Source organism: Lutjanus erythropterus, chromosome 24 (genome assembly GCF_056507025.1).
Source record: "Lutjanus erythropterus isolate fLutEry1 chromosome 24, fLutEry1.hap2, whole genome shotgun sequence".
Taxonomy (NCBI): Eukaryota; Metazoa; Chordata; class Actinopteri; order Lutjaniformes; family Lutjanidae; genus Lutjanus; species Lutjanus erythropterus.
The window spans coordinates 17,880,759-17,902,500 of record NC_139340.1 but is presented as its reverse complement, the minus strand read 5'-3'; the positions used below and the strand labels follow the sequence as shown (position 1 = coordinate 17,902,500).

The 21,742-nt window shown below is 37.9% G+C and overlaps 1 protein-coding gene across 5 annotated transcripts in view; it reads right to left on the bottom strand.

Annotated features, from left to right (window-relative positions):
* Positions 1 to 3,407: 3,407 nt before the first annotated feature.
* ptprnb (protein tyrosine phosphatase receptor type Nb) overlaps positions 3,408 to 21,742 on the bottom strand; it is a 32,168-nt gene continuing 13,833 nt past the window's right edge. Inside the window, exons 5-23 of one of the 5 annotated variants that reach the window (XM_084713758.1) lie at positions 21,462 to 21,624; positions 20,442 to 20,880; positions 19,945 to 20,088; positions 19,520 to 19,554; positions 18,659 to 18,846; positions 18,358 to 18,444; positions 16,912 to 16,991; positions 16,732 to 16,796; positions 14,248 to 14,460; positions 13,716 to 14,030; positions 12,921 to 13,068; positions 12,554 to 12,627; positions 11,619 to 11,696; positions 11,076 to 11,195; positions 10,813 to 10,979; positions 8,499 to 8,552; positions 7,405 to 7,469; positions 6,703 to 6,776; positions 3,408 to 3,933 (exon numbers count right to left, since the gene is read on the bottom strand). In XM_084713758.1, the coding sequence (XP_084569884.1) occupies positions 3,862 to 3,933; positions 6,703 to 6,776; positions 7,405 to 7,469; positions 8,499 to 8,552; positions 10,813 to 10,979; positions 11,076 to 11,195; positions 11,619 to 11,696; positions 12,554 to 12,627; positions 12,921 to 13,068; positions 13,716 to 14,030; positions 14,248 to 14,460; positions 16,732 to 16,796; positions 16,912 to 16,991; positions 18,358 to 18,444; positions 18,659 to 18,846; positions 19,520 to 19,554; positions 19,945 to 20,088; positions 20,442 to 20,880; positions 21,462 to 21,624 (2,581 nt within the window). In that variant the 3' untranslated portion in view covers positions 3,408 to 3,861. The remainder of the gene's footprint in view (positions 3,934 to 6,702; positions 6,777 to 7,404; positions 7,470 to 8,498; positions 8,553 to 10,812; positions 10,980 to 11,075; positions 11,196 to 11,618; positions 11,697 to 12,553; positions 12,628 to 12,920; positions 13,069 to 13,715; positions 14,031 to 14,247; positions 14,461 to 16,731; positions 16,797 to 16,911; positions 16,992 to 18,357; positions 18,445 to 18,658; positions 18,847 to 19,519; positions 19,555 to 19,944; positions 20,089 to 20,441; positions 20,881 to 21,461; positions 21,625 to 21,742) is intronic. The other 4 variants (XM_084713761.1, XM_084713760.1, XM_084713759.1 and 1 more) reach the window with 4 other exon arrangements.

The window sequence follows — 21,742 nt, the reverse complement described above, 5'->3', positions numbered from 1 at the left end:
CTGATGAAACTCCTAAAACTGAAATTTTTTAGTACTTGGTTTTCAATTCATTTCATTTGCAGAGTGGACTGTTCGATTGGGAACAGTCAAACCACGGTCTGTAAAAACAATCCACAGGTGCATCTACAAATGCAAGTTAACTATACCATGCAAAGAGACAAGAATTCAGAAATGATGCTCATTTAATGGCTAACTGTCACATATGTGAAGGACCCTTTAATACTGAAAGGTACATGCAGGATTCTAACAGTCCCAACAGGATGGCTTCAGTGTGAACATTAAATATCTTGTCTTTATACTGATTTTAACTGAATATAGGTCAAAACATTTTGTAAAACTCCAGCATGATGAAACATCAGCTGACCTGCTACTCTGGAAGCAGATTAAACCTCCATTATGTATTTGGGGTTAACAGATACCGTCCTAATCTTCAGCACTGTGAACGATAATTATAAAACCTGGGTTTTGTCTGATTGTGGACCAGACTAAATCCTGAAGCAGTGGCAGGTCAGATAGTGTGATGTTTCTGGGGTAAGCCCACTGAGATCTGTGGGAGAGAAACAAGTTTTTTAATTTCTAGGTCAGGACTGAAGATTCACACACAAACTAAACAAAGGGACAAAAGACCAAGACAGTTAATAACTCATGGATTAATCTTCCAGTGTTTGAGTGCACTAGGCTGGATAGTTCAGGTCTGCGGCTAAGTCTCATCATACTAGGTTAGGAAATCCTAAATACTCTAATCAACATCACTTATCAACTTTTGTCTGTTACCTAGCAACCATTACTACATGTACCATCCTGAGCTGAGCTTAACAACCTCATAATCATTGTTTTTTTTTAATCAAAAACATAAAAAACATGCATGCATAAAGCATACATGTAATAAATTTGTGTTTTGATTTGCATCATTTGTTTATTTACTTTCCCATTCAATTTTCCAGATTATATATTTATTGAAATATTATTTCAGCATTATTCGTATTTAACTTTGCATTTCCTCCGTATTTATTTACCCAAATGTATTTATTTCTGTACATGCTTTTTCTGCTTACACTTTTGTACGCATTTGCTTCATTATGCAAATGTACATTTATTTATTTATTTGTGATTAAAATATGATGTGTTGTCAAATGAATCTGACAACGAGAATGAGAAGCAGTCCTACAAAACCCTTTTTTAATTAAAAAAAGTTGCATATGACATTTTATACAACCCCAAAGAAAACTGTGTTGTTTTAAGTATGAAATTTGATTCGTAAATAATAAACAAATAAAGAAGAATCACCTTCTTAAAACAAATCAGTTGAACAGTTAAGATGGACGCCAGAAAAGTTGCATAACATTAATGGTAAAATGTTATTTTTATTTTTACCTAGAAAAGGAGAGATTATTCATGTGTTTTGTATGAATTTACCTGAATATAAATATTATTATATTAACATCCTATGGTGTTGCACATGTCAGTTGAGTATTGCATTAGGGGAAATATAACCATCACTCATCTTACACTGTCAAAAGTTTTGAAAGAATGAAAGTAAAGTAGGACTTAAATTTATTTAAAAAGTCCAATCAGTAAAATAAATCTGTCATGGCATTCATATTTTATTTAAAAATGTTTTCCTCAACCACATATTTATGGTTTAATGAAAATGTTAGTTAGTGAACCCTTATATTCTCTTAAATATTAGATTTCACACTCCATAAATATATACATATTCTTCAAAAAATATTTTTACTGCATATTTTTCAACTACTCGTGTGTATCTGCATGTGCTTAAAAGAAACAGGGACAAAATCAATAATACACATTTTTCCTCTTACTCAAGTATGTGTCTCCGATTTTTGGTTGATTTGTCTCTTCAAAGAAAACTAAAATAAATTCTATAAAAGTCAAAAACAAGTTGCACAATCAGAAGTCACGCGAGTGATTGCAGCACTTAAACACGAAAAGATTTATTTAAGGTCTCACAAATACAAAATAGCATCTCTTATTTTCATAGAATAACATTTCATGTTTTTTTTGTTTGTTTGTTTTTTTATTCATTTTCTGACTTGCATGAGGTATACGACAATATATCCAGTGACTTAAAATGATCTGAATGACACACAAAGAGACGGACGTTTGTATGTCTGTATTTTCTGCAGGTGTTGGTCATGTGAGTGGAGGAAGGGAAGCTACAGAGCAAGCAGGATGTGTAAACAATCAGAGTTCATCCAGAACCGCCTTGAAAAACATCACACGGTCAGCCTTTTTTCATCTAACATTTTAGAAATCCAATAGTTGAAGCTTTCTGGAGCCTTTTGATGCTTTAAAAATCATCTTTTTTTTTTTTCTTTTTTTATAATTTTGCTTCCCCATTGAGACCAAAACCAACAGCAGCACTATTTCAACAAACTTAGACCACATATAAGAGGAAAAATTACATTTTTGCTTCAGTTGGAGCACAGCTACCAGAACCTCAGGCTGGATTTCCACAGGCTGAAGCAGAATCTGAAGTTAAATAGTCTGTGGTGCGTTCACATGCAGTCAGACAGATCAGAAAATACATTCAGGGAGGGAATGAGTTTGCAGATGAGTTTTTGTTTTATCAGGCCTGAGGACAGTGGCGTTTTAAAAACCCTCTGGAGTCTATCTGCTCATAACGCAACGTTATCCATATATTATAGCAACAGGCAAAGAAAAACAGCATTTAATTCATTTTTAATCTACATCATTAATATTTTCAGTGATTTACCAGCATATATAAACTTCTAAAGTTGGGCTAAAATAACTTTAGATATAAATAAACTATTTTTGTATTATGTCCTACTCTCTTCTGCTGTATTCATGTTGGGGATGTTAATGATGTATCAGTAATTAAATAATCACTGTTTAATATTTTTAACTGATTAAAAAAGTATTAATTGACACGATCAGTCATCTACAAATGCCAGTAATTGTGCCTCATTTGGAATTTAAACTTAAAATGTAATAAAAAATGCAGTAAAAAAAAGAAAAAATAAATGAAGAAAGGGGAATAAAACATGCATTTTTATCTTATTAATTATTAAAGATTGGCTGATTGGGAACATTTTTAACTACTAATGCACAAAATTTGCAACCCTAATATCTCTGTTTAGAGCCTTATTGTTTTATTCATCTCTTTGTTTCAGTTGTTTGGGCTTCATGAATTAATGTTTCACATAATTAATGTGCTGGTGGAGCTGTTTTTTTTTTTTTGTATCATATTGATTATGACGATTAATAAATTATCCATTGTTAACAAAAAATGCACAAAATTTACAGCCCTAAATTGTGTGTATAAATACTGAAATAATATTTTTTATGACCTTTAACTGTTGTATAATAATATTCTGAGTGATTATCACAGTTTTGTTTTGTTTTTTAAACGTCTGTCTTTTTTTTAAATTGACTCCAGAGGAATTTTAATAAAATTTGTTATTGTGATGGAACATGCTTCTTTTAACCTTTTTGTTTTAATGTGTTTTATTAAAACAGCTTAAATGGTTTATTTTATTTTATTTTTTTTCAGATTACCTGTGAATGAACACTTCTAACATTTTTTTTACCATGTGAATGTCCCTGAACGCATCATATCTGTACCACAAATACTTAAAAATCAGATTTTCAGTCTTACAGTGCCCGTGTAAATCCTTCCTGACCTTAAAGTTGTCTGATTTTTGAAGCTGAATTATTTGACATCATTACTTGTCAAGGAATCTTCCAACATCTTTCTTCATCATGATAATCATCATAGCAAGAAAAGGTCAGATAGGAGTCTGAGTGTGAGAGTAGGAGGGAGGGGGATGAGAGGGGTCAGACAGGAGGCTGGTCAGGGTCGTACTGGTTTCACTGGTTTCACTGGGGCAGAGCCTTGAGGATGGCGTTGACCTCCTCGGCGACGGCTGTCAGGGCGAACTCAAACTGGTCCTGGAGACGCAAAGAAAGATGATTATATTTTACACAGAAATCTAGACTTTGACCGATGCATCGCCTCTGTGGAGGACCATAACTGACAAAATAAATGAATATACCACTGAATGCCCCCAAAATAATTTGTTTAATTAGCTTCTCATTATTTACCTTTGTATTAATCCCCCATCTATGTACTTTACCATTTAATTTTCCATTTTATTTATTTATTATAATTTGCTTAAATTATGTAGTGATTTCTGTATTATCTCTCATTACATTTATTTCCCCAAAACTTAATTATTATATGTATTTGTATGGGAGACCATAACTTCCAAATTAAACACGAATAAATAAATAAATAAATAAATGAATGAATCAATAAATAAATTCAATTTGTAAAATTATGTCCCATTTTATAAATTAATTAATACCAAATTGGTACATTTAATAAAATATTGATTTATTTATTGAGTCATTTATTTATACGATACGATACAATACACTTTATTGTCCCCTTAGGGAAATTTGTTTTGGACTCGAATGCTGCACACAACATGCCTCCACAGTGAGATAAAACAAACAACATAATAAATAAATTGCAAATAATACAAAACAAGACATTTGAGGACGTCATCCTGAACTCTGATCAACATTTTATTTATCAGGCATTTTATGGACCAATAACTAATCGATTAGTGGATAAATGACTGCCAGATTGATTGATTGACTAGTTGAAAACAATGTTAGGTGTGTGGTGATTCGGGGATCCGAAGAAACTGTAGGAAAATGAGCGGATAATTCGCTTCATAAAGGACCGGAGGACAAGGACAACATGAACTGAAGTGTATTAGGAGTTCTGAGGAGAGTCAGAGGCTCAACGGACACAAACACAGACAGCAGGATCCGTGCGGCTAACCGGCTAACCGCTAAGCTAACAACACCTGTGCAGACAGTAGATGACAATTTGAGGCTCAGAAACAAACCGCCCGAATGACTCGACGTTAAAATGAGGGACTGTTGTGAAAAGGAACGTGGTGTTTCATGTCGCTTTTGAGTTTTCCTGCAGTTATTATCAGAGAGCGAACACAGACTAGAGCTCATGGCTACGAGGCAACCCCAGACCTGCGACAGATCTCGCGAGGCACCGAGTGGACGCGGTGGAGCCCGGGTATACGTCATCAACAAGTGCAAGCTATTCACCGTTGCTAGGCAACAAAAACGGTGTAACAACATGATAGGATTTACTATTACTAAACGACAGTTTATATAAAGCTAGCTACGAAGCACTGATCCTGTCACTTTGTCTGCCTGGAATAGCGAACGTACACAAACAGCCAAACTAAGGTTAGCATTGGATTTAGCTTAACGGTAGTTCGTAAACTGCCTGATCACACGAGATCGTGGTATGATTTTAATGTGGTGTTATTCAGTTCTTCCATTTTCTCTCCCTCCCTTTTTTTTTTTTTAATTGTGCGATCTTACATACAGACGTAAATCAATACAAACCTACAAGCATATAGGGGGTACATAAACAGCAAAATAACAAAAAACTTTACACATCACTTCCATAAAATTTCTCCATGATAGCGAATGTTTTGGTAGCTTTCTTATTCCTAATGACCTTGATTGTGGCAGCATAGCAGAGCAGTTCTTTTCTAAAGACTACAATGTTTGGTTTTGATTTGTTTTTATGGATGTGAAATTTCCCCAAACTCAAGATCGCTTGACAGAAAAAAGCACGTCTTTACCTTCAGTCCAGTCATCGTCAAAATAAATTAAATTGTTTTTTTCCTGGAGACTGATCATTCTTCCTGTTTTTCTCGTATAAAATACTGGACATCTTTCCAAAAAGTGGTCCAGGCAACCACGTGCATGGGAGTGCACTGTCTTTACAAAGTTTTTGTCCATGTCCTTCAGAGAGATGCGTGTTATTAATCACCTTCTCTGTCTATCCCAGCCCGAAGCAGAAAAGTTTGTAACACGTGGAGGAGGCGTTCCTCTGCCGTTGGTTCTTTGTGTTACGGAGATCTATTACGTCTTCTTTTAGTTCTACCAGCACCTGGACAGGTACAGTTGAGGCCTCAGGGTCGTTTTTTGAGGGGTAAATAGTTTTTTGTTTTTTTTAAATCTTCTTCTGACTGTATTACATAGCCACATGGGCCGCTGTCTCAAAACGTCATGCCTCCCCCTTTTCTATGCCTCCTTTGTTTGTATGTGTCGCTTCTAGCTACGTCACATTCAGCTGTTTTCTCATTGGTAGCGCTTTGAAAGGTCAAACGAGGTCAAAGTTCAAGGGACAGCTAGCGCAAAGTGTTTTTACCGCTGATCATGTGTAGGGGCCATTACCATCAGTGGTGGACAGTTACTTGAGTAAATGTACTTCATACAGAATCCCTGAGCCTCATTAGAATGAAAGTTAAGACAGTCCACTGTCAATTCTTTGCTTTGGACAGACGCCTTCAAAAGACAGAATGACTTGAGGCTCGAACTCACGATCTAAAAACATCACGTCAGTCTTTGAACACACTGAGTTACTGAGACTCAACAGGGTGACTCTTCCTGTTTGATTTAAATTTCATGCTGCTAAAACTGTTTCTACATTTGATGGGATGGAAACATTCAGGATGTGGTTAAAACAAAAAGTTTCTTTGTCAAAAAGCAACACATTCATCACATACTCACTGAAAACAGCTGACCAAAATAAAATCATATTAAAATGAATTTAATAAACATGATGAACGGTGGTGGTAGCTGTTACTTTAAACTTTATTTCATGATCCTGACCTTGGTGCGAACCATCCCGGGCCTCTGGTCTCTGACGTGTTCCAGTGTAGCAGCGATGTCGATCTCTTTTACACCTGCAGGAGAACACGGAACACAGAACACACACACACATATACATTCAGTGCACCTGTTACAGCTGCACATTCATACATCCTCGAAAACTTAGGTGATGAATTTAGACTCTGGAGAAACAGGCATTCACATCATATTATATTTTATTATTTTGTTTTATTTTATTAATTTTATGTGTTTTTTTTTAAATATAGTGACAAAAAACATTTTTTTTGTACACATCGCCATAAAATCCACACAAATATTACAGGAAACAAATGAAAAACATTGACAATGATTTAGCCGCAATTAGCCTTTTTTTGCTTCTGCTTCTCCTGCTGTTCTACGTCCTGAGTCCTTTAACACTGAGTTAAAGAGCACCAATATTACTCCTTAAAAAGCAACATTGTGGGAAGTTTAAAATAAAACAAAAGAAACCAGAAATGGATCGGGCTGATCCAGAATCCTTCAGCAAATGATTAGATCGGCCTAAATCCTGATTTTGCTGATCAACTTCAGACATCCATGTTGATGATGAATATTTTTGTTGCCATGTTAATTTAAAAAAAACCCCTAAATCTTAGTGACATTACACATTAAAGGCAGTAGAAATTACTCGTACTTAAACTCAGTAACGTTGATAAACCTCACCTTTAGCCATACGATTGAGAACCATGTCAATGAGGATGTAAGTCCCAGTCCGGCCTGTTCCATCACTATGGAAACACAAAACAAACACAAAACACACTTTAATAAATAAAAACTATAGTTGTATTATCAAACTTAAGACATTAACTTAATGTAACATTTTAAAAAATACACTTACAAAGTGGTTTAAAATTCAAAATAATCAAAAAACAGCAATATTTTTACAGTTTTTCCACAGATTTTAATGTATTTTAAAGGCAAATATCAGTTATGCAATAAGTGAAACAGGTGAGACAGGAGTAACTTATTCAGTGGAATCATTTTATTTATTTTAAATCTCAAACTACAAAATCAAGAGTTCATGCGTCAGACTACAAATAGTCAAAAATCCTCTGATAAGCTGTATTTTTTGTGTACTGCCAAAACGTTGCTGCCACCAAGTGGATTTATGTGGTACTACAATAGTGCATGTGTGGTACTTATGGGTTCTGTCTGTTTGTGGTTCTTTACTTCAGTAAAAGTACTAAAACCACAACGTAAAAATACTCTGTTACAAGATGAAGTCCTGCAGTAAAAAGTAAAAGTATTTAAGTATAAAATGACCAAAATAGTTAAAAGGAAAAGCAGCAAATCTTCACTTTTGTGAAGCTGGAACCATGAAATGATGATCAAAATAATTAATTTTCTGTCGCCTAATTGTTCAGCAGGTTAATTGTTTCAGCTGTACTTGTAGTAGCTCTCTAATGGGTAGTTAAATTTATTTTAGATACTCTTTTTGTGCAAATATCTTAATTTGTTAAAGTACTATAACGGAAGCTGTCAAATAAATGTAATGAAATAAAAAGTACAATATTTCACTTGAAGTGGTGTAAATGTACTTAGTTACATTCCATCACTGCTGTCTTGAACTTTATTAGTCTAAATGATTAAAATTCTGTTTTACTTTATTCTTCTTTTGTTATTTGCTGTTACCTTCTTATATTATTTAACATTTGTTCTTGTATTTTAATACTCTTTAAAAAATAAACTTATTTTGTTTTGATTTGTACTCATTATTTTTATAGTGCTGATGATGAATCCAGATGTCGAAGGTTTACCTGCAGTGCACGATGATGGGGCAGGATCGTCCTCGGTAGCATTTATTCACCTTCCTGAAGAGAACAAAATGACAAATATGACAAGCTGAACATGAAAACACACAACTGTCTCGGTTACTGCGGCTGATTTATTCAGCCTCTTATTTCATGTTTCTGTAAACATGACTGTAATCTGGTATATCAGCAAACATATAACAAGAAACTTTCCTTGATACAACTTCAGAATCTTTTGTTATAATGTGAGATGTATAATGTAAGATACTGCTTCCACTTAGTTCTCCAGAATCTATTAACAGAACTGTGTCCATAGTAACGGTCTGCTATAAAGAAATAATAGACTGTTCATAGACTCTGGAGGAGCAATAAAATCATTTTTACGTCAACATAATCATTTTTAAATCAATATTTTGTGTCCAATTATTAAATTTTTTAAGTAAGCTGCTGTGTAATAAGTGTGAAGGTGTACAGTGAGGAGCTCATCACTGTAAAATAATGACCTGCTCTCTGTACATTATCCCTTTCATAATGTCACATTATAACAATCTAAGTTATCAGGCTATAACATGGAACATTTCACATTATAACAAGATAAATAGCAAATTCTTATAACAAGAAAAGTTTTTTGTTACAACATAATTTGTTTGTATGTCAATATAATATGAAAATGTCTTGTTAGAACAATAACATTTTACGTGACTCTGATCTGTTTTTCTGCTGTGAAATATAGAAGCGTAGCTCATTTCTGCAATAAACGTCATGTAGACAGAAACTAAATAAATATTGGACTTTTACAGCCATTGTGCAGCTGTTTGGTGTCAGTAAAACCCCAAAATGGATGAATACAGGGCAAAAAAATAATTTCTGTCTTAAAATAAGTTCTAAAAATGTTTCAGGAAACAACTTATTTTGAGACTATTTAAAAAAAAATCTAGAATTAAGACCATGCACTGAAAGAGTGAGAAAAAACAGAGTCTTTTTTCATGTCAAAAAACAGATAGATTGATAGAAGATAGACAGATAGATGGATGGATAAGTAGAGGGAGTAAAAAGGTGTTTTTTTTTTTGTTTTTTTCGGCGATGGACCTCCTGCTGCAGCCACATCAGTCCATGATCATTTTTGTGACTATGCAACTGGACCCAGACTACTAGCTGCAAACCACAAGAATGACACAGACAGATATGTAGAAAATTAAACCAAGGGCCCCGCTGACCTCCATCGCACAGGGTGGGAGGACAGGAAGAGAGGAGGGACGGAGGAGAGGCAGAAGAATGATGGAGGAAAGACAGAAAGATGGAGGGAAACAGAATTGGGGATAATAAAAATGACACCTCTTTTGACTCTATAAAGAGATAGTACGGATTACTTTAAGTGTGGATGTAGAGTTAGTGTATTATATACAGTAGATGGTGGTTGACATGCCCCCTGTTTAAGTGTGCGCTATATTTAGAATATTTTGACCTCTTAAACTTGGTAGCAGAAAAACTTTTCTGATGGGAAACCACTGTTATATAAACCAAACAGCAATCTCTCCAAACCAACCAAACTCCACTGGAGTTTCTGGTCTACTGCTGCCTGGATTCATCAGCTTGTTTTTGTGATTGTGTGACTTCAGTGTGTTAAAGGGCTAGTTTGTACTCACTGAATTCACACAATAACCTGAACAAACTAACAGATGGAGGCGGCTGTAGACCAACAACTCCTGTGTTCTTAAAGGTAAAATTACTGGTTTTGTTTGGTTAGTTTGGAGAGAGCAATATTTGGCTTATATATCAGTGGTTTTCTGTCAGAAAAGTCTGTCTGACATCAAGGTAAAGAGGTGAAAATATTGTAAATATAGCAACAAATTAAAGGTGCAATATGTAAGAATTGGCCACCTGTTGAATTTACACTCAAAACAAGTAGGGGGCACCCGCTAACTTCTTCCTTCTTCCTGCAGCTAAGGGTCCTATTAGCTGACTTGTGTCATAAATTACAGTGGCTCCAACGATTACTCTGACAGGATGAGACAGGGCTAGCTGGTTAGCATGCTAACTTCAGGAGATATCTCTGCAACACAACACACAGATATTAAACTGTTATTCCTTTGCATCCTGTTCATAATTTCAGTTACTTTACTAAACTTAAATTCGTACATATTGCACATATAAATTGGTGTCTAAAATACATTTTCCTGTTGCTTCTCCAAACTGGTGGCGTGTCGACCGCCATCTACTGTAGGTAACACACTGACTGTGGAGAAGAACCTCATACAGCCGCAATTCATAAAACCTGAGGTATACAGCCGTAATGCAGACATAGAGGTATGAGCAGTACCTGCGAAAGTCCAGCAGGGGGCGTGTGGAGGTGGGGATGCCCTGAGCCGGCCAGCTGAGGAAGTGGAACTGGGTGAGTGTCCTGGTCTCCTGCGTCTGCACGTTCTTCAGGTAGAAGCTCCGCACCAGGAAGTCGTTACACCAGATGTGCTCCGACACCAAGTTCACCTGCACAGACGCGGCAGATAACAGATCAGACGCGTTGTCCCCCCCCTCCCCCCTCCATCCTCCCCCCCATGTCACGCCCACTTGCTCTGTCCTCACCTCATAGATGTGGTAGAGGGAGGAGCCTTCGTCGGGCCAGTAGCGGTCACACTGTTTCTCTCCGTCCTCCACCAGAGCCGTCATCATCACAATCACCGTGCAGCCGTTCTCCCACACCATCTGCACGGCAACAAGAAGACCTGTTAGCACTTTTACTGAAGAAATCGATTAATACTTCATCCATCACTGATCAAAAGGTCACACGTGCTCAGAGACTAATGGGATGGAAACTAACCTCTTGGCTAATTTTAGCATATTTATAGTAAGTCTACTGTTTATTAATATGTGAGAAATAATCTAAAAAACATAAACTCAGTGGAAAATTAATGGGGCCAAATAGGAGGAATCATTTTCAGTTTTTACACATTTTATTTGTTTATTTATTTATTTATTTATTTATTTATTTATTTTGAAAAAAAAAAGTAAAAAATGCTAAAGGAAGATAAACAACTAAATTATGAGCTACAGCATGAATTAATTTACATCTACACAAACTTAAAACATAAAACACAGATAAAATCTTTTATTTTGCGTCTCACTGACCTGCCAGAAGTCAGAGATGGTGTGCGACAGAGGGCCTTGGGTGGCGATGTAGGCCGGCATCCGGGGATCGTGTTCAATCTGAGGAGAGGTGGTGGTCAAAGGTTACACAGGAGCGAAGGTCAAAGGTCACCTCGGGGGGCTAAGCACAGCATCTCCATGGAAACCAGCTGAGATGGTCCACTGGAGCGACTGAATTCTTTCAGGAAACTTTTTTTCTTTTTAAACTAATGGATCCCCCCAAAAAAATATCAGGAAAAAAAGATATTTTATGAGATTAAGTCATAAACTTGTGAGTAAAACTGCTGAGCTGTAAGAGAATATTATGTTATGAATCTGTGAGTAAAGAAGAGATTTGTGAGATTAAAGTAATACATTTACAAGAAGAAAATTTTCATACAAAACAGATTTGTGAGAAAAAAGTTGAATATTTTCTGAGATAATAAAGTTATACATTTGTGAGTAAACACTCAGAATTTCTGAGATTAAAGTAATAAATTAACAAATTAAAAGCAGCAAATTTATGGTAAAAAACGGGGCGGCTAGCTCAGTTTGTAGAGCGTCCGCCCCGTGTATGGAGGCTGTCAGTCCTCTGCAGCGACAGCTGGTTCACCTGCAGCCCTTTGCTGTGTGTCATCCTCTCTCTCTTCACCCCCTTTCCTGTCTGCTCTTTGGCTGTACTATCGAGTGAAGGCAAGAAAAGCCCAAAAATATAACTTAAAAAAAAAAAAAAAAACTTAACAAATTTATGAGAAAAAAAAGTTATTTTATAAAATTATGACATATTTTAGAGGAAAAAAACCAAAGCAATAAAATCTGAAGGAAAAGAATGAAAATTGGGGATCAGGGTTTATATGTTTGTGGGTCAAACATGAAATCTCTTTAAAGGAGCAATGTGGTTGCCATGGCAACCACCACCACCGCCGCTGTAGACTTACAATGGTGCTGGCATTGATGTAGTCAGAGCGTGAAGGGTTGATCTCCGCCTTCAGCTTCACCCTCGAGTGGTCATCTGAAGAACAACAGTGACATTTAACCCCTCAACATCCACTTTTTTCTTTTTATTTCCCCTTAAGTAGCTTTAAGGTTGTTAAAATCATCTTATTCCATCCTGTCTGACATCAGTTCATCACTGTGCATCATCTCGTTTCATGAAAATATTCATTAATGTTTTTGTGCATGATTTTTGACACGTCAAAATTCAGGTTGATATCTCAAGAAAATCTGGGACTTGATGTGACAGAAGGTGTTTTTTTTTTGCCCTGTCATTTGCCTAAAGGTGTAAACAAAAAAGCAGGCACTCACAGGGCACAGAGTCGGGGCAGCGGTTCTTCTTGGCGTTGGCGTCACTCTGAGCCACAGAGACGGCACTGGGCTCGGCCTGGTAGGAGCACAGAGCCTCCCACTCCTTCATCAGACGGTCCTTGTTCCTCAGATGGTCCTCCATGTAGGCCTGAGGGACGTTAGAAAGACGGTCAGTCTCAAAACGAATCACTGCTGCTGTAATGTCACATTGACATGACAAAATGTGGATACCATCAGAGATTAAAACTGGAAATTTGGGGGGGGGGTGCCCCTATAGCTCAGTTGGTAGGGCGTGCGCACCATGCATTAACGCTCTTGGTCCTCTGCTGCGGCTGCAGGTTCGATTCTCACCTGTGGCCTGTTTGCTGCATGTCATCCCCTCTTTCTCTGCCAACTTTCCTATCATATCTTCAGTTGTCCTGTCATAATAAAGGCAAAAAGCCCCAAAAATAATCTTAAAAAAAAAACTTGGCTATTCTCAGAGATTAAAATCTTAATTTACCAGCGAATAAAACGTGGGTATTGTCTGAGATCAAGGGCGTAAATTTACGAGAAAAACAGCTTGTAGAAAAAACAGGCATTCCCAGAGATTAAAATTGTATTATTATTATATTATTATATTTATGAGAAAAAAAATCAGATAATCTCTGAGATTAAAGTCGTAGCTTTGTGAGAAAAAAACCCTCTAATTTCTTTTCTTCTTCATCATATGACCTGTAAATTGATCAGTTGCTGCTTCCTCACAGGTAACATTTGACTGATCACATGATCACCGTAGCGTCCAGAGGTACTGACCAGTATCATGTGACCGGTGGAGATGTCCATGTTGGCCTGTGCTGGTTCCTCGCACCATGACGGCGTGCTGCTGTGGGAGCTCGGACTGGGCTGGGCTCCGTCGCTGAACTGGGACGACACACTGCTCACCCTCGAGTCGGCACCTCCGCCACCTGCTGCTGCCGCTCCGCCTCCTGCTCCTCCCCCGACGCAGGCACCGCCTCCTCCTCCTCCTCCCACACCTCCTCCTCCACTCGCTCCTCCCACAGCGCCAAGGGCGGCAGCTTCCAGGCGTCCGAAGGCGCCTTTGGAGGCCATGTGCTGACGACACAGGTCCTGGTGAGCCAGTTCTGCATGTTACACTGTTTTATCACACTGCATTGCTTAGACTCCTCATTACAAATATTTTCTCAAATTTTATTACATATTCTGTGTTTTTTATTTATTCTAAGAACGCTGTTTTTGTCTTAGCTTGTGATCTTTTCCTTTGTTTAGAAGTGAACATTTGTTGTATTATTTGTAGTTTTTGTGTCTCCTGTCAGTATTTTCTCACCTGGTACTCCTGGTGGCTGAAGCTGCCCCCCTCTGGTCCGAGGCCCAGCTTCTTCGCTGCCAGCCGGTGGGCGTGGTGACGCAGGCAGGCGATGGTCATGGCCGCCACCAGGATGCCGCCGATGCAGGCCATGGCCACCAGTGTGGCGAACACCCAGCGGGAGCCAGGCTGGACTCTGGTCGCCAGGGGCAACGCCTTCCCATCATCATCCCTCTGTGACATGAGAGACGGAGAGAGAAAAGGATGAGGACATCAAATCTGAGCTCCCAGTTAATTAATAACTAATGTGGAAAATTCAGCTTTTTATACACGGGAATATATAAACGCTACACTTTTTACATAAACATATGTAAATTATGTTTTTTTTATACACAATATACAGAAAAATAAGTAAACTTTGCATTTTTTGTAAAAAGTTATTTAACCTTGACTGAATATGTAAACGTTACTTTTTCTTACACAAAATATACAAACTTTACTTTTTTTGTGAAATTGATGTAAACTTCACATTTACTTCAACCAAATACTTAAACTGTATTATTATTATATTATTATAATTTTATACGAAATTATGTAATGTATATGCATTTTACATTTTTATACAGATTCTATAAGTTAATGCTTTTATCACACAACATTTTTAACACAGATTTTGTAAACTTTTTAAAATAAGTAAACAGAGGAACAGGAGGAGGAGGAGGAGCACAGAGTTTCCCACTTGTAATGAATTTACTTGATAAAAAAGACACTATTTTATTAATATTTCACACACAAATCAAGAGTTTAACATATAAAATCATGTTTCAAATGCACATACAGCCACATGTGGTTTATCACATGTGAAACAGCGTTTGTTTTCCTCTCCTCCTCCTCTCCACACCCTCTCCTCCCTCTCTCTCATCCTTTCATCTTCTTTGTTCCCCTCTTCTTTCTCCTCATCACCCCCCGACTTTTTCTCTCCTCCTCTTCATCATCCCTCCCTCCTCTTCCTCCCCCCTCCTTCCTTTCTCCTCCTCCCTGGATGAATTGTCTCTCTTGACCTCTCAGACCTCCTCCTTCCTCTCTGTGGGCCTCAGGAATGTGAGGCGCTCTCCTCTCTCCCAGTGTGTGTGTGTGTGTGTGTGTGTGTGTGTGTGTGTGTGTGTGTGTGTGTGTGTGTGTGTGTGTGGTATCTGAAAGACATTAAAGCTGGAGGGGGGGCAAAAAGAAACTGCACTTCACCTGCTATTATAAAGGGGCCCCAGTGAGGTTCAGTGTGTGTGTGAAAGTGAAGAAAAAAGAGCAGCGGGCTACATGTGGTCAGGATTTAAGGTGGTTCACTGCTTTAAGTGTTGAGATTTATTCATCACAAGTCATTTTTGTCTTTAATTTATGGAGCCGCAACCTGCCACCAAGGCAGTTTATTTATTACTTCTCATAATGCAAGAGTAAATCCTGAAAAAAAAAGCCATAAAACAGCTGAAATATCCCTATAAAATATCTGCAGAAGTTGTCACCTTAACAGTTACTGCAGAAACCCTGTGATATGTGTTAGGGGAATATCATTAAAGTATCATGAATGCTCTTGTGCTCAGATAAAAAAGAAAATACACACTGAAACTGCAGTATTTTACAGATATAATAATTAAAAATAATATTAAACACGAAAATGTCACTCATAAGACAGGATGTCAGAAATATTTTATAAATGATATAGAGAGTGTATAAAATGAGTGGTGTATAAATGAGTTTAAGTACAAAACTGCTACATGAGCATAAACCCAATGGTGTTATATTATTTTAAATATTTTAAGAAAATGATACAAACAACATAAGTGATAAAAAGCACATTAAAGACATTGATTGTCCCTATAAACATGCTATTTACTGCAGATCCTCACACTATAGAACTTTAAGTACACAGTGGTCACTATAACCTGACCGTTAAGTCATTACTTTTCATTTTCATTCACATCATTCATAAATATGACTTAATAACTTCACGTGTATCTGCTCAAATAACAAACTCTGCATGAATAATAATATTAATAATATTAATCTAAAAAATAAAGTGTTAATGAGTTGATTTTATGTTTCACTCACCAATCTGTGGATGCAGAGCAGCTTATCTGACGTCCTGCTTCACTCACATGTGGAGAACATCAGGAGCGTCAAGTTCAACTGAACTTAAACAAACTACACTTCCTGGGCTGACTTTCAAAATAAAAGTGGACTTTAAATAAAACTGCTGGAGTTTTTTTTTTAGTTAATTCATTAATTTAATGATAATTAATAATGTTTACTAAGTATGTTTCAGATGATAACCAGAGTTTACTTATTTAATAAGAATATAATTGTTACTATCTCCTATTAGCTTTGGTAAAAAAATATATATTTTATTTTATATTACACAAACTAAACTCCTCTCCTCTGTCACCTTTCTTCTTCTTCTTCTCTGACTTTTCCTTCCCACAATCCTCAGGTGTCAAACACAGCTGCACCCACCTCTCCAACTCCACCCTGCAGCACCTTCAGGCCCGTCTCAGACTCCAGAAAGTTCTTCTCTGCAACTGCACACAAACAAAAGAGCAAAATAAAGACCAGTGCACGTGTCAGTAATCAGACATTTTCTTTCAGCAGCCTGTCAGGAGTACTCTGAGTACTGCGGCACATGACAGTATTTACCAGCTTTGTCTGCGACGTCTGCAGCCGTCAGGTTCTTGGAGTTCGGTCTGATCCTGAAGGTGACGGCAGGTCCGACCACACTGAGGAGGAGAAAACACAGAGCACAGCCACACGGAGGAGTTACACGATGTAACTAAGTACATTTACTCAACTACTTCTACTCCAGCATATCTCAGAGGGAAATATTAAACTTTTTACTCCACTACTTTAATCTGACAGCTTTAGTTACTTTACAAATGAAATGGATTTTTTTTTCACACAAAACAAATTCAGAGCTCTTAAAAATGCATAATTACTTTTACTTTTAATACTTCAAGTACATTTTTTGCAGCATCATTGGTCAAATAATTGAAATATTCGTTATGATTCGTTACTCTGCAAAAATCTCATCTTATCAAACCTTTTAGTTGTGACGTCTTTAAAGTTTGACTTTATTAGAACATGAACTTCTTTAAATCAACTTGTTGTTTCAGGTGTTTTCTAAAATAAAATTTTAATTTATCCTGATTTCAGTCTCATGTGAAGATTGTTTTCAGATTGTTTCGGGACTTTTTCCCAGTTTTTATTTTCCCTTAATTAATTCATTTGTTTATTTATTTTTTCACTTTTTGCCTTTTCTTATTCCACTGATACCATTTCATTTTATTTATTATGTTTATTTTTACTTTCTCACTAACATATCTTATACATTTTGATCATCCTTCACGCTTGCTAGTCGTGTTTGTGTTTTTTTTTGTTTGTAAAACAGATGAATAAATATATATTTCTGAATTAAATTGAAACTGATTGCAGTTTATTATAACTTTATTTAGTTTATTATTTATTTATTTAATTGTTTATTATATGTCTACGTGAACACAATTAATCACTGCTGCTGCAGAGGACTGACAGCCTCCATCCATGACGTGGACACTGAGCTAAACAGCCATCCCCAGTTTGCTTTTTGTTTTTTGTAATAATGATTGATTCAAATATTTTTTGTTCTCTTTTCTTTTAATCTTTACATGAACATCTTGTATTTTTTATTGTTGAATTATTTGTGTCCTTTTTACAAACCATTTTTGGATTGAAATGAATGTTTCTTTACTTCTCTTTGTTTCTTTGTCTTTCTTTGTGGGAACAAATAAAGACTAACAGAGTAAAATAAGTTGATAAAAGGAGATTTTTGCAGCAGAGTTTTCAGTGTGAGGTCAGAGGTCAGGGGTGATCTTCAGGTGAGAGGATCAAAAAAAAAGCACAGAATCACTTCCACATGCAGGAAATCAACGCAGACACCAACAGGTTTACGTCTCATTTAACTTCAGGTTCCAAAAATACAGAAAGATTTGAGTTAATCCCTTGAAATAAGAGTCAGCGGTCCAGCCAATGAGCTGCGAGGATCCGGAGGCTGTTTGTGAGAGTTCGTGACCGCCGAGGCCGCCACCACCGGCATCCTCGGACTCCTACCTGAGGTTGATGAAGGAGGCGGTGGAGAGGCCGACCCTCTCTGACAGACGCTCCAACAGACGCACCCCATCGTTCAGACTGAGGGGGCTGCGGCGACAAAACGCACACGTTCACACACACGTGAACACACACAGTCACACACACATAAACAAAAATACACTCGGTCTTCAGTCCCTCACAACATGAAAACAACAGAGAAATAGACACCACATTCATTCATTCATTCATTCATTCATTCATTCACTGACACATGAAGTGATGTGATTGGTCGAACCAGGTGGAGGAATCGAGCGTGTCGCACCTCTGATTGGTGACGATGTATCCGTACTCGTCTATCTTGGTCTTTGGTTCGTTCGTCCTCAGTTTGTCTTTGTCGGCCGCAGCAGTTGAATCTTTCTGGGCTCCTTCTGGTTTGGGGGTTTTGACGGTGGAGGGCGGAGCCTCTGCGGCGGCGGCGGCCATCTTGTACGCCATCGAACCCTCTGTGATCTAACAAATAAAAACAGACAAAGACGTTAAATTAAAGAAGTTGTTTAAATGTCTTTAGTGGTGAACTGTGGTTAAGAATTAACTTTCCTCCACCACAGTTCAGCTGCAGTTAAAAATAAAGGTTCCAAAAGGGCTCCATCTAGAACCACGTGCTTCTGAAGAACCCTTTTTTGAAGAAAGGGTTTGTCAAGGGTTCTTTTCAAGACGGTTCTGTTAAGTATCCTTTTTATCAATAGAACCTTTTTTGGGAAGAAAGCATTCTTCAAAGCTCATTCTGGGTTCTCTGTACCATAATATAAGAGTTCTCAGTAGAACCCCCTGGATGCGTTCCAGATAAAAGCCTTGGAACATAAAAAGGTTCTCAGTAGAAACCTTAGTTGGGTTCTAAGTAACACCCTTGGGATATGAAAAGGTTCTCTGCAGAACCCTCCAGGCACTTTTGTTGGAACTCTTGGAATATAAAAAGTTTCTCTGCAGAACCCCCTAGATGGGTTCTTGCTAGCACCCTTAGAAGGTGGAAACATTCTGAATACAACCCCAGCAAGGGTTTTGGACCTCTAGACCACAGAAGGGTTATGTTTGATTCCAGGCTCTGAAAGGGTTCCAAGTAGAACCTTTATAAAAGGTTGCATAAAACTAAAACTATTGTGTGATGTTGTGATAAGATGCTCACCTTCTTTCCTGTGGCGGCACTCTTTCCATATTTATCTGAAGAGTAAACAAAAACATAATTTAGTCTTTAATGATGAAAGACAAAAGATATGTGGATGTATGAGTTTAATTCACATCTAAATCCAAACATCAGTGTCACAACAGCTGCAAAATGTGCATCATGAATGCACAGAAAACACAGAACATCACCATGTTTGTGCCTGTGAATCTGGTTCAGTATCACTCAGACTATTTTAAACTCTAGTATTAAATTTGTTGCAGAACCCTGCAAATCTGTGTATTATACGAGGGATAATGTACAGTGAGCAGGTCATTACTGTGAAATAAATCCTGACAGGGTGATGCAGGATCCCGACACAAAGCTCTGATTGAGTTCTGCTCTTTATTCATTATCAAAGTAATGCGATTACAGACAGACAGACGTACCTTTGGTTGGTTTGAGGGCGTACGAGCTGTCCAGCTGCAGCTGCTTCAGAGCGGCCGGCAGCTTTTCTTTCTGCTCGGGGGACAGATCCTTCACGTCGAGGCCGTAGTGATCGAGCAGCAGAGCGAGACTCTGCAGGGAGCCTTCTGAAACACAATGACACACACACATGGAGGAGTTCAGAAACACTGAATTTAGTCTTTACTGGAGTTTAAGTCTCTGCTGTGAGAGACTTCCTCCTTCATTTCAAAGGCTTTTTACTCCACTACATTTACCTTTACTTTTTTCCACCCATCCTTCCAGTTTTCTTTACTTATTTCTCAGTTATCCTTCATTCTTTTCCTTCGTAATCTCTTCCTTTTTGTACGACTACAGTTATCTGACATTAATAAAAATTATTTGGAGGACTCAGATTTTATATTCAGTCTTCAATAAATGTTTAAAATCTTGTTCAAAATTAATTTACAGAGTCAAACTTTCTCTTTATTTCCTTTCTCACCGTCCAGTCCTGACAGAGCATCATACTCTTCCTGTGCCTTTTTCTTCGCCTGCTCCTGCTGCTGCTGTTGCTGCTGCTGCTTGCTGAGCTGGGCTACCTGGGAAACATAGTCCTCCCCGTAGTCCAGCGGGAAGTCCAGCTCCGGGAAGAAGGAGGAGGACGAGGAGGATGAGGAGGAGGATGATGAGGAGGGAAATCCTGCAGCTGCTGCTACTGCCCCTCTGTGGCGGGAGAGAGAAGAAGAGGAGGAAGAGGAGGAAGAGGAGGAAGAAGGCGAGGTGAGGTAAAAGGACACCAGGTCTTGGAGGAGCTGCCGGTCTCTGTCCAGAGGGTTTCCTCTGGATCTGGAGCGAGACACAGAGGCGAGGAGCGGGAAGGCTGGATTATCGTCCAGAGAGTTGAGGGAGCGCTCCTCCTCCTCCTGCAGGCCGAACTGCTGCTGCAACACAGACAACAAAGATGTGGTTCAATTTAGGGCCACCAGGGGGCAGAATAACTCCACATCGAGATGAAAAAGACACTTTATCTCAAGAAGAAAAGTTAATTATCTCCACTGAAGATAACAGGTCAGAAAAACTTTTTAAAGGTTATTTCAAAACTATGAAAAAAGTTTGGGCTCAAAACTCAAACATCTGTTGCAGTGCTTTACCTTGATATTTTAGGTCATCTCAACTTTTTGTTTTTTACTGTGTACTCACTGTATATCATACCTTAAATAAAGTTTTCAAGACTGACATGTTTGCAAACAGCTGCTTACGTCCACATCCAGCAGACACAGAACAGCATGATTATTCCATTGCACTGACGTTTGTTTCCACCTGATAAAGTCAAACATTTACTCTGCTTTTACCTCTGTTTTGGTCTCCACCAGCTCCTGAGAAATATACAGTATACCGCTGTTTAACAGTAAAATGTTCCACTGTCATCACCAGCTAGCAGGGATGTGCAGTGGTTACAGACGTTCATATACAAGCGAACATCTGTTGAGTTCAGAGCTGTTTTAAAAACAAATTTTCCCACCTGGTGGTAGGTGTACGGGTCCAGCAGGGGCGTCTGCATGTGAACGGAGGACCGAGATGGGTCGAGGATCATGTAGTCTACATACTGCTGCATCATCTCGGGGTCAGCTGCATCCTCGGGCCCCTGAACCCTCCGCTGACTGAGGCCTGATGGTCTGGACAACCTGGGAGATAAGACTTTTCATTTGTTTGTTTTCTCGTCGTACATCATTGCTGATTTATTGATATCTCAGTCACTGCTGAGATGTGCTTTTCTGTGCTGGACTGATGTATGTTTTCTTA